The sequence below is a fragment of the Sylvia atricapilla genome, unplaced genomic scaffold (genome assembly GCF_009819655.1).
Source record: "Sylvia atricapilla isolate bSylAtr1 unplaced genomic scaffold, bSylAtr1.pri scaffold_84_arrow_ctg1, whole genome shotgun sequence".
NCBI lineage: Eukaryota > Metazoa > Chordata > Aves > Passeriformes > Sylviidae > Sylvia > Sylvia atricapilla.
In genome coordinates this window covers 82,287-93,942 of record NW_027077165.1, presented here as the reverse complement: position 1 = coordinate 93,942, position 11,656 = coordinate 82,287, and the positions used below count along the sequence as shown (strand labels likewise).

Genomic DNA, 11,656 nt, shown 5'->3' with positions numbered 1-11,656 from the left:
TGGGACGCATTAAAACTTCAAGAAACTTTGGAGTTTGTATGTGACTTTGGATTCTTGAGAGATTTGTTTCACTGACTCTCAGGGACTGATGTTCAGGGACTCGGCACTAAACCTCCAAGAGGCTCATTAAAGTCCTTGTGCTGTGTCTGTGCTGATGAGCTGGGCTGGGCTCCTGGCACAGAGGCAATCAAGAAGAGCTTCAAAAAGACATTTCTCCTGTGGAGCAGCTCCTCTCCCAGCCCAGCAGGGCTGAGGGCACTGCCTGCAGGTACCTGAGAGGAGAGAAGCAGACAGAGGCTTCGAGAAACTGGAAGGACAATTCTGAAATTATTCACAGAGAAATCTTCACACCATTTGAAATCTCTGAGCTCCTTCATGGAGAAATCTTCCCCACTTCTGTCACAGTAAGTCTCTGGCTGCAGGGATCTCCTAAAGCTGCCCCAGGACAGGACTGACAGCACTGTAAGGATGGCTCTGCTGCCCTTTCTGCTTTGGGGGAGGATGTGCTCCAGAGCGGGGCTGCCCTGGGCACCGTCAGAGGGACAGGGCAGGATGGCTCCTGCTGCCAGGGACGGCTGCAGGAGCTGGAGCTGGGGCTGCAGCCAGGGCTGCCCAGGGCTGTCGTGCAGCGCAGGTGCTGCAGCCCTGAGGGCTCTTGGCCAGGCCAGGGGATGGGCCACCTGCCAGGGGCAGCTCTCAGCCTGCCTGGCAGCTCCCCATGGACTGTGGGGAGAAGTTGGAGGTGGAAGGAGCCACCCCCATCAGGGCAGGTTCCTCCTGCTGTGGAGATGGTGCTGCATGGCCAGGGCTGCTCTCAGCTTTCTCCTAAAGGAAAGGGAACGGGGGTCTCAGGGTTGTCTGTGTCACTGACACTCCTGCACTGTCACCCTGGGCATCAGCAGATCTGCCTCAGAGCTCCCTCAGAAACTGCCTCCTCACCCTCCTCTACCTACAGACAGCCCCAGCAGCACCCTGGCTTGCAGCATCTCTGTTTGTCTGAGCTGCCCTTAAGGCCCTGCTGCCAGGGAGATGGCCCTGGGCAGTGGCCTGTGCTGGGAGAGGTGTGCAGGGCAGAGCTGAGCCCCCAGGGCTGGGCTGGGCTCTGGGAGCACTGGCAGGGACAAGGCTTGGATAGAAACAAACAGCTCCCAGTAGACACAGCTCCAGGCAGCAGAGAGCCTGAACAGCCCTTGGTATTTGTCTTTGTCCAGCTGCACAGGGAAAGAGAAGGGTTTAGAGAAATTGACTTTTGACCCCTCAAAAAGACTACTTTGTTTTTCAAGAAAATTTTAATTGCGATCGCCTTGAAACAGAGGGAAGTGTAAAGAGCAAAGGGCACCTATGTGGGACCATCAGATCTGACTGCACTGAGACAGAGAAGCTGTGTTTTCCCTAAGGGCTCCTCAGTGTTCACGCCAGCAAAGTAGCGCTTACGATGAAGAAATAATTCAGCAGAAGCATAAACCTGTACTCAAAAATGTTTAGCAAAGTTCCCTCAGAGGTAGAGACATAATTTTGAAGGGACTCCAAATATAATATAAAGGACTGACTCAAAATATAATTGGTCACAACTTCTCACTGTTTTCCTTTAACAGCCCACGATGGCCAGAGACAGCAAATGTCCAACAGCAGCTCCATCAGCCACTTCCTCCTGCTGGCACTGGCAGACACGCGGCAGCTGCAGCTCCTGCACTTCTGCCTCTTCCTGGGCATCTCCCTGGCTGCCCTCCTGGGCAACGGCCTCGTCATCGCTGCCGTCGCCTGCAGCCACCACCTGCACAGCCCCATGTTCTTCTTCCTACTCAACCTGGCCCTCAGCGACCTGGGCTCCATCCTCACCACTGTCCCCAAAGCCATGCACAATTCCCTCTGGGACACCAGGAACATCTCCTATGCAGGATGTGCTGCACAGCTGTTTCTTATTGTCTTCTTCCTTGGATCAGAGCTTGCCCTCCTGACCATCATGTGCTATGACCGCTACGTGTCCATCTGCAAACCCCTGCACTACGGGACCCTCCTGGGCAGCAGAGCTTGTGCCCACATGGCAGCAGCTGCCTGGGCCAGTGCCTTTCTCTGTGCTCTGCTGCACACAGCCAATACATTTTCCCTACCCCTGTGCCATGGCAATGCCCTAGGCCAGTTCTTCTGTGAAATCCCACACATCCTCAAGCTCTCCTGCTCACACTCCTACTTCAGGGAAGTTGGATTCATGACATTTTCCATCTTTTTAGGATTGTGTTGTTTTGTGTTCATTGTTTTCTCCTATGTGCAGATCTTCAGGGCCGTGCTGAGGATCCCCTCTGAGCAGGGACGGCACAAAGCCTTTTCCACCTGCCTCCCTCACCTGGCTGTGGTCTCCCTGTTTGTCAGCACTATCATGTTTGCTCACCTGAAGCCCCCCTCCATCTCCTCCCCATCCCTGGATCTGGCAGTGTCAGTTCTGTACTCGGTGGTGCCTCCAGCCCTGAACCCCCTCATCTACAGCCTGAGGAACCAGGAGCTCAAGGCTGCAGTGGGGACATTGATGACTGGATGGTGTCAGGAAGATTAAACTCCTGTGCAATTTTTGGAAATTACATTTAATAAAAGTTATCTTTGATATTTCTTGTTGGTCTGGTAGTAGAGTTTTTTTCTCTGTTTTATATTTTTAATCTTGTCCACAAAGAATTGTCGTTATTTGTGCCTGTTTTTGTTTAGGGTAGATTTGGGAGGAAATTTTTGAATGGGGTTTTTTTGGAGAGAAAACTTTTTGGGTTTTTTGGTTTTTTTTGTTTTTTTTTTTTTTGGAAAAGAATTTTTGGGTAGAAAAGTGGGGAAAACTATTTATTTGGCAAACATAATATTTAAAGCATAAGGAATGAATAATATGGAGTGAAGTAATAAAATTCCTTGCTTTTTTGAAGGGAGGTTACAAAATTGAGAATTTATTCTCGGATTAGTTTAGATTTTTTTATTTTTACATTTATTTTGGTTTTTTGTTGCTGGAAAATGTTGAGGTTCAGGGCCTATGGGCCATGGGTCTAAGATTTTGGTGATTTTTTGTGGTTTTTATTTTATAGTAGATTTAAATAGTTAATAAAAACCAACCAACAAACAAACAAACAAAACAAACCTAGTTCAGGAAGCTTTTTTGTTTTAGTTAGCTAGATTAATTAATAGGAAAAAAATTTTTTCTTTTGGCTGTTGTTTTTTCATTTGATGAACATGCATAGTTTCGAAGAAGGAGAAGAAAATGCAGAGGAGTGAACATTGTTTTTTAAAACAAACTGTGTGGGGTTTTTGGTTTGTTTGTTTTACTTTTCGAATTAGTTTTAAAGTTAGAGAGCACATGGTACATACAGAACAGATGATTGGGGATAGACGTATTATAGTCACTTTAGGACATTCTACTGTATTATTATATCGTTAACTTACTAGAACTGTTTGAATTCTAACTTTATACACACGTAGATTATATATGCATATATCTATATAATAACAATATATAGTTATACACAGATAAAGGCATTATGAAATTATTTAGTTAGGAACTACTTTTTTTTGAGTGGCTAATTTAATTTGATTTTGATACTTTTTTTGTTATTTATTTGTTCATTGCTTGTGCTTTTTATAAGTTTTATTTATGGGTATATGAGTACCTATAAGGTGGATTTTTAAAGTTAATTTTTATTTTGGTAGCATTTTTTTTATTAGCAGTTAAGATGACTTCTTTTATTCTGCCAGTTGGGGTTTTTTACTTTTTAAATTATTTTTATAGAGTATTGGCTACTATTTATGAATTAGAGTTGAGGTAGAGATTTGGCTACTTTTTTTACGAGTTTAGGGTTAATTGAACAGCTGGGCATCAGCAGATCTGCCTCAGAGCTCCCTCAGAAACTGCCTCAGAAACTACTTGAGGCAGTAATTACTTTTGAGAATGGTGAACTTGTAATGATATCTGAGTCCAAAACAGGAAAGGTTTTAATGCTAAAAGAAAAGCCAATCGCTAATATTCCTAAGGAGGTAGAAGATGCAGTGATTCCCTCTGTCTGGGAAACAGATGTACCCGGAAAATCTAAGTTAGCACAGCCAGTACACGTGGAAGTAAAAGAAGGGACAAATGGTGTACGAATCAAACAGTACCCTATAAAACCAGAAGCAAGGCAGGGAATAGCAAAGACTATTGATAAATTCTTAAAAAATCAAATTCTAGAAGAACGTGAATCAGAATACAATACTCCAATTTTCCCAGTGAAGAAGCCCAATGGGGAGTATAGACTCGTACAGGATTTGAGGGGCATAAATGAGATAACCAAAGATATTTATCCAGCGGTGGCCAATCCTTATACATTGTTAGCATCTGTAAAGGAGATATATAAATGGTTTACCGTAATTGATTTGAAAGATGCCTTTTTCTGCATACCCCTTGACCAAGATAGTAGGAACTTATTTGCCTTTGAGTGGGAACATCCTGGAAGTGGAAGAAGACCCAGCTCACCTGGACTTGACTACTGATGAGAGTCAGCTGACAAAGGAGATGGAAATCTGGACTAAAGAAGGACAGGTACCAAGAGACCAGTACCTATTGCTCCAATATGTAGATGATATTCTGATTGCTACTGAAGAAGAGGCAACCTGCATAAAGGTAACAACTGAGATTTTAAATTCCTTGGGAATGGGAGGATATAAGGTGTCCAAAGAAAAAGCCCAAATTGCCCAACAGACTGTTATGTGAAATCTCACAAGGGCAAAGAAGGCTAGGTACTAATCATGTTCAAGCTATTTGTGATATTCCAGAGCCCCAGAATTTACATGAGCTGCGAATTTTCCTTGGAATGACCAGGTGGTGTCACCTGTGGATGGTGGACTATGGACTGATTGCGAAACCCTCATATGAGGCTCAGGAGACGCAGCTGTTCATCTGGGGCAAACCACAAAGGAGGCCTTCCAGAAAATGAAGGAAGCATTGACAACTGCTCCTGCATTAGGGTTACCTGATTTATCTAAAGACTTTCAGCTGTATGTGCATGAAAGGCAGCGCCTGGCACTGGGAGTCCTGACCCAACAACTGGGAAGTTGGAAAAGGCTGGTGGGTTACTTTTCCAAACAACTCGACAACGTAAGTGCCGGGTGGCCTTCATGTCTGCGGGCAGTGGCAGCTACTGTGTTACTGATACAAGAAGCCAGGAAGCTCACGATGGGAAGACACATCGATGTCTACATGCCACATATGGTGACCACAGTCCTGGAGCAGAAAGGGGACCACTGGCTCTCTCCAAGTCGGATGATAAATTTCAGGTACCCCTGACCAAGCAGGATGATGTGACACTAAAAACAACTAACCTTTTGAATCCAGCCTCGTTTCTAGGTACTACAGCTGAGGAGGGTCCACTGGGACATGACTGCATAGAGGTGATCGAGTATACCTATTCAGCAAGAGCAGACCTGAAAGATACTCCTCTGGAGGAACCAGAATGGGAACTCCTCACAGATGGAAGCAGCTTCATGGAAAATGGAATGAGATACGCTGGATATGCGGTAACCACAATTAACACAGTAGTAGAAGCAAAAGCATTACCACCTAATACGTCTGCCCAGAGGGCAGAGCTGATTGCATTAACCAGAGCACTAGAACTGAGTGAGGGGAAAGCAGTCAACATATGGACTGACTCAAAATATGCCTTTGGAGTAGCGTATGTACAAAAACCCGAACAAGTAGCAATCATGCACTGCAAGGCACATCAGTCGGGCAGTTCTAAAATTTGTGAAGGGAATCGAGGAGCAGATTGGACAGCCCGTCAGGTGGCACGGGAAGTGCAGAAAACAATGGCCTTGATTCCGTCAAAACTTAATGTCTCTCAATTCAATTTACCTCCCAAGCTGAAGTACACAATAGAAGATGACAGACTGGCACATCTGCTGAAGGCACAGAAGAACGCAGGACGGTGGTATGTAACCACACAAGGGCAAATAGTGGTAGCCCCCCTTGGTAATGAGGGAAATCTTACAAATAATACGTAATGAGTGTCATTGGGGTGCAGAGGCATTGGTAAAATCGCTGAAGTGATATATAATCTCGCTACAGATGCAAACAGTGGCAAAACCAGTAATGTCAAAATGTGAAATTTGCTTAAAGAACAATCCAGTGGCCAGACGACAGACACAGCTAGGAAGAACTCGAGTGGGCATAGAACCAGGAGATTACTGGCAGGTAGATTCTTCGAGGATATAAGTATTTAATAGCAGGGGTTGACACATTTTCTGGATGGCCAGAAGCCCTTCCCTGTCACACCAATCAAGCAAAAGAAACAGTTAAGTGGTTACTACAGGAGATTATTCCCAGGTTCGGGATGCCTATAGGGATATCATCAGATAGAGGCCCACATTTTATAGCCAGGGTGGTACAGGAGGTGAGTAGATTATTGGGAATCTCTTGGGACCTCCATACTCCATGGAGACCCCAGTCAAGTGGACAGGTAGAAAGGATGAACCAGACATTGAAGAGGCAGCTTAGTAAGATATGCCAGGAAGCCAAATTGCAATGGCCACAAGCATTACCAATAGCATTGCTGAGGATTTGGATAAAACCTAGGAGTGCAGTATCAGTCAGTCCCTATGAGATATTGTATGGGAAGCCATATGAATCTCCAGACCCCAATCCAAATGTACATGTTACAGGGAAACAGGATGTGTATAATTATGTTCTGTCTCTTAAGAAAACTTTAGCACAGCTCCAGAGCGCCCTCCTGTAGAATAGACAACTGAGTCTTGAGAATCCAGTCCACGATATCAAACGGAGAGATGAGGTGTACCTCAAGACCTGGGATGAAGAGCCATTGAAGGAAAAGTGGCCTGGTCCTCATCAAGTACTGCTAACCACCTTGACGGTTGTCAAAGTGGCTGGAGTGGAACCCTGGATACGCTACACCTGAGTGAAGAAAGTCCCTCGTGGAGCTGTGTCGTGGGCTGCGCAAGCTATAGGACCAACAAAGCTGAAGATAAACCCCTGTAACCGCTTTCAATGGTGTCAGTAACCATGCTCGTTTGGGGGTTAATGTTAACTTTATGTATTTTAATGTTACCATTAGGAATCACTGTTGCTCTGGGATATGGAATGCATGGAGGTCTACCAACTGCTCTTCATTCTAAAGTGAAGAGAGAGGTATAAACAGGAACACAGGTAGTAGAAGCTCCTAATACGATTCAAGCTGAAAATATGATGATTGGATTAGTCAAAGACTTTGCCAAAATGCAAAACACCACTAGAATAACAGCCTGCCAATACCAAAGGTGGCAGGAGACCCAATAAGTTGGGGAATCATAACATCAAAATTACCCAGTATAAAAGAGAACAAAACAATTAAATGTAAACAGGTAACAGAAAATGTGTCAGGAAACCCATTAGTGTGGAAGTGTGAAGAAAAGGAGCGGAAAGGATTGGAACCCTGGGATAGTGCATGGTCTGTGAGTATATTTCAGAAGTTTCAATATATGGCAAGCACTCCTTGGTGCATTAAATAGAAAGGCCCTGAAAAGTAAACAGATCCAGCAATAGTAAACACTGGTACTGCTAGCAGAAAAGAAACAGCAAAAGTAAATTGGTGGACATGTGATAAGATTTATGATTGCACCTCTGACAACCTGGAGGTAAAACAATAGTCACCCTCGGCTGTAGCCTTGCAAATTGGTTCTGCTTGCAGAGGAATTAAACACAAACAGGGCAAAATCGCACCCAGGATCATAGTAGGATGTTGTAAGAGTACAATCCGAAGTCCTGGGCAATTTCTATGGGCAACAAGCGATGGTGCTTGGATGACACACTCGCCAGTAGACGGGGAGGTAAAGGAAATCACTCTGGACCTTCGCACCTTATGCCCAATCTGGAAAAGGTCCCCATTTAATGGGAGCCATGAGCTCCTGCAGATAAGAGCAAAACGAGGTGTCTCGAATAATCAGAATCAAGGTGACACTAGAGGCAAGAACCCTCTAGTGGAGTAAAATTCAGGTGGGCCCTGGAATCTCTGTTTGGTCCTGTTGCAAATTATCGGAGTAGGGAAATGCTGTATAAAATCACAGGTCAGGTAAACAGAGTAGCAAGAGTTGCACGAGAAGGATCTAGTGAATTCAATATGCAGTTACAAGCCACTACCAAAATTACTTTACAAAATCAATTGGCTTTAGATATGTTACTCCTGAAAGAACATGGAATGTGTGGATATTTAAAAGGACGAATTGACCATTGCTCCATCCACATCCCAAATGTAACAACAAATGTAGAACATGATATTAGCCAGTTAGGACAAATAGAACATGAGGTACAAGAGGAACAAAAGGATTTAGCTACTACCTGATTAGACAAAATTCTTAGATGATTAGGATTGAATGTTAATTCATGGATGAAATCTATCCTTGAAAATTTAATAATTTTACTGATTATGTTTCTAGTGATTTGGTTAGTTTATAGGATCCTAAGAGGGGAAATACAAAGAAAAACATACTGGAATAGAACAATAATGAAGGCGCTGACACGAGAAAAGACTGCACCTTCAGCACCTCCGATCTGCAATAATTTTCACAACAAAGCCCACATCAACCACGGATTTGAAGCTGAACATCCAGTATAGACACTGAAGATGAATGGACTGTACTGAATGAAATCATTTACACTTAGTAGATTTAAAGTGAAATACTTTCAAAGGGGGGAATGTTAGGAGAGGGTTAATAATTTCTGTTACCACGGAATAGAGTCTCAGCTTCCCTGCAACCAGGTGTTGCTTCCATTGTTCCAACGAAATCAAGTATAACTTTGCCTGGGTAATCGGGATGGGGGGAGAAGGAGAAGATCGGGACGGCTTGTACTCGGAGATGAAGTAGTGAGATATTAATTTTGAAGAATAAATACTTTAGTTAAACTAGATATTGCTGACATAGACTTCCCTTTACCAACTAGACATTGTTGAGGTAAACTTCCCTTTTTTTAACATAAGCCGGATTTAAGGAACCGATAAATCAGGAGACCTTAATTACTAGACTCCAAGAACACAATGTGATCATAAATCAGATAGTCTTGAGAAAACAGTATCCGGGTGTCACCAACATTAAAATGCTAAAAAGGCAAAGCGAGGAAGACGCATCTTACTTCATCATTTTGAGACCCACCCCATAAGAAGGACCACCGACCCATTTCAAAGAACAAACTACCCATGCTTAATTGCTTTTTGGCTAATTACCATACGAAGCAGGGAATGGGATGGACCAGAGTCACAAATATGCGTTTGTGTTTTGGGTATTCAACACTTTTGGACATAAAAAGACCCTGTGATCATCTGTAAATTGCGCATGTGTATTTGGGAGCTATCCCGCACGCTACCCGGTGTCATAATAATAATAAACATATACTTTCTAACTTCAAACTGTTAGAGAGTCTTTGTCCGTCATAGTTGGATATTGATATCAATATCCATATTTTTTTAACAAATCATTTTGGCGACCGCGACAGGACACTGCTCTCTCTGGCCGAGGGGGCCATCGTGGTCTGGGACCCCTCAGGGCGCCCGCCCAGAATTTCCTGGGAAGAGGGCTCCCACGGCCCCGCTGACACCCCCGGGGGAAAGACCAGAGCCTGCTGGAACTACGGACAAAAGGTATGTTTAAAACATTGGGAACAGGTACCTTGGAATAGAGGCGGCTTATAAGTCATAAGAGACGTCTTATGCAAAGCAGAAGCCTGACTGGGTTTTGGAAACTCTGCGGAGTCTTGTAAATGGTTGGTTGTGTTCCAGGTAGAGCTGGTAAGTTGTAGCTCCGTCCCATAGAGGGGAGGGCAGCAGGGGCCCCAGGGCCGCAGGTTTTGTTGGTTTGGGGAGCAGTGGTGGCTCCGATCTCGGCTTGTAGTTTAAAGGTGCGCCTTGGTGAGCCATAATCTGAAAGGCTGGCCCGAGTTTTGGGGCGCAGGAAGTGCTGTCTTGGGTTGTGGTCCCATGCCAAAGGTGTCTGTGTGGTGGTCCTGTGGTTTTATGATTGTGTGCGCTTTGGTGAGGAAAAGAATAATTTGTGTACCGTATGCGTTGTGGTTTGTAAAAGCTTGTGTAGTACGTGTTTTGGTTTGTGTGATTTTGCTGCATGTTACTAACCTTTTTGAGTGTTTTTGGAAGTTTTGCAAGTTTATAAGAGATTTTAAAACTCCCGCTGATCCGCGGAAGAATACCTTTGAGAAAGTGGAGGGATTTGAGTGCTTATGTCGTGATTGAAGTGTATCATGGACTGTATAACTAATGGTGTACTTTGAATCAGTGTGTTGTTTAGTAGAAAAACATCTTTGGGTGAACAAATTGTTTAAAAAGAAAAAAAAACAACAAAAAAAACCACCCCCAAGTAAGGGTAAGGGCTTTTCCTTTTCAAAGTGAATGCCCGACACAGCCGCGGTGATTGGGGGTGATTTGTTTCCCTGGTAATCACAGAGGAATGTAGGCTCGCGCAACCTCAAGCCACGTCCCTTAGCTCTTTGTAAGACGCAAAGAGGTTTTGGCGAGTGGATGTTTTAGTTAAGAAGAAATATTCTTATCTATTTGTGAGGTTTGCAGTTGCCAGTGTGTGGTAGTATCTTGAAGTGCTGGTGGCTTAGTCCTCAACCACAGAGGAGCAGAAAAGCAGTGTAAGATCAAGATCCCCCCCTCACTTTCCTGCGGAAGGTTCTGTGCTACGTCCCGGCTGACATCTGTGGGAATTTGGCAAAACCTTGTTAAATTTTTTTTGGTTGAATGTGTTTAGGGTCCAAGGGACCCCGGCTGTTTCTTTTGTGCGCCTAAAACTGTTGGTGTTTGAAGCCAGGTCCCTGCAGAAAAGGGAAACCTGGTCTAGCAGCTTTTGATTGTGTGCAGAGAATGGAAAGTCCAGTGCCAGCCGAGGTGGCCGGGATTTTAGTAGTTTTTTTAAAGAGGAAATTTTTTTTTTTCTTTTTTTTTCCTTTTTTGTGTGTCAAATGGCATTGGAAAAAATAGGATCCTAAATATGGGGGCAAATGAAAGCAAAGAGATTCCCAGAGGAAGCCCTTTGGGGTGCATTTTAACTCACTGGAAAGAGCTGGTGGACTATGATGGTACAGAAACCAGGAGGGAGCTGGTCAAGTTATGTACACAGTTGTGGCCACCCTGTAGAGAATGAAGTGGCCAGAAAATGGTAGATTGGACTGAGACACTATTACAGTTAATGCTTTTCCTCCGGCAGGAACAAAGGTGGTCAGAAGTGACATATGCAGATATGTTTTTCAGCCTTCGAAATCATCCTGAGTGGCAAAGGGATTGTGGAATGAGGCCACTATCTGATCCTTTAGTATTGGCCCTTGAAGAGGACAATAAAGCTACTAAAAAGGAAGTCCAAACGGTGTTGCAGCACCTGCTCTATAATCAGAGGTGAACACATCCCCACAAGGTATACCAAGTACAGGCTTGGAACAGGAGAGAGAAGACATATTTAAACCACCATTAAACCCAGCCTCCCCTGCTTCATCTCTAACTTCATCTTCCCTTGGAAGGACAGAAACTAAGGCAGGGGTTTCTCCACCCACTCCTGAGCCGTACCCACCACTACCTAGCAGTGACAGTGAGTCAGATGAACCTGAACCTCCCCCATCAGCCCCCAAACTTCCCCCACAAGGACCTATAGCATCAAGGACCCG

General features: G+C 44.4%; 1 protein-coding gene across 1 annotated transcript; it reads left to right on the top strand.

Moving 5' to 3' along the window:
* The first annotated feature begins 1,594 nt into the window (after window positions 1-1,594).
* LOC136375073 (olfactory receptor 14A16-like) lies at window positions 1,595-3,877 on the top strand. The gene has a single exon (XM_066340438.1). The coding sequence runs from the start codon at window positions 1,619-1,621 to the stop codon at window positions 2,549-2,551; it is 933 nt and encodes a 310-aa protein (XP_066196535.1). The 5' UTR covers window positions 1,595-1,618; the 3' UTR covers window positions 2,552-3,877.
* Window positions 3,878-11,656: the final 7,779 nt, after the last annotated feature.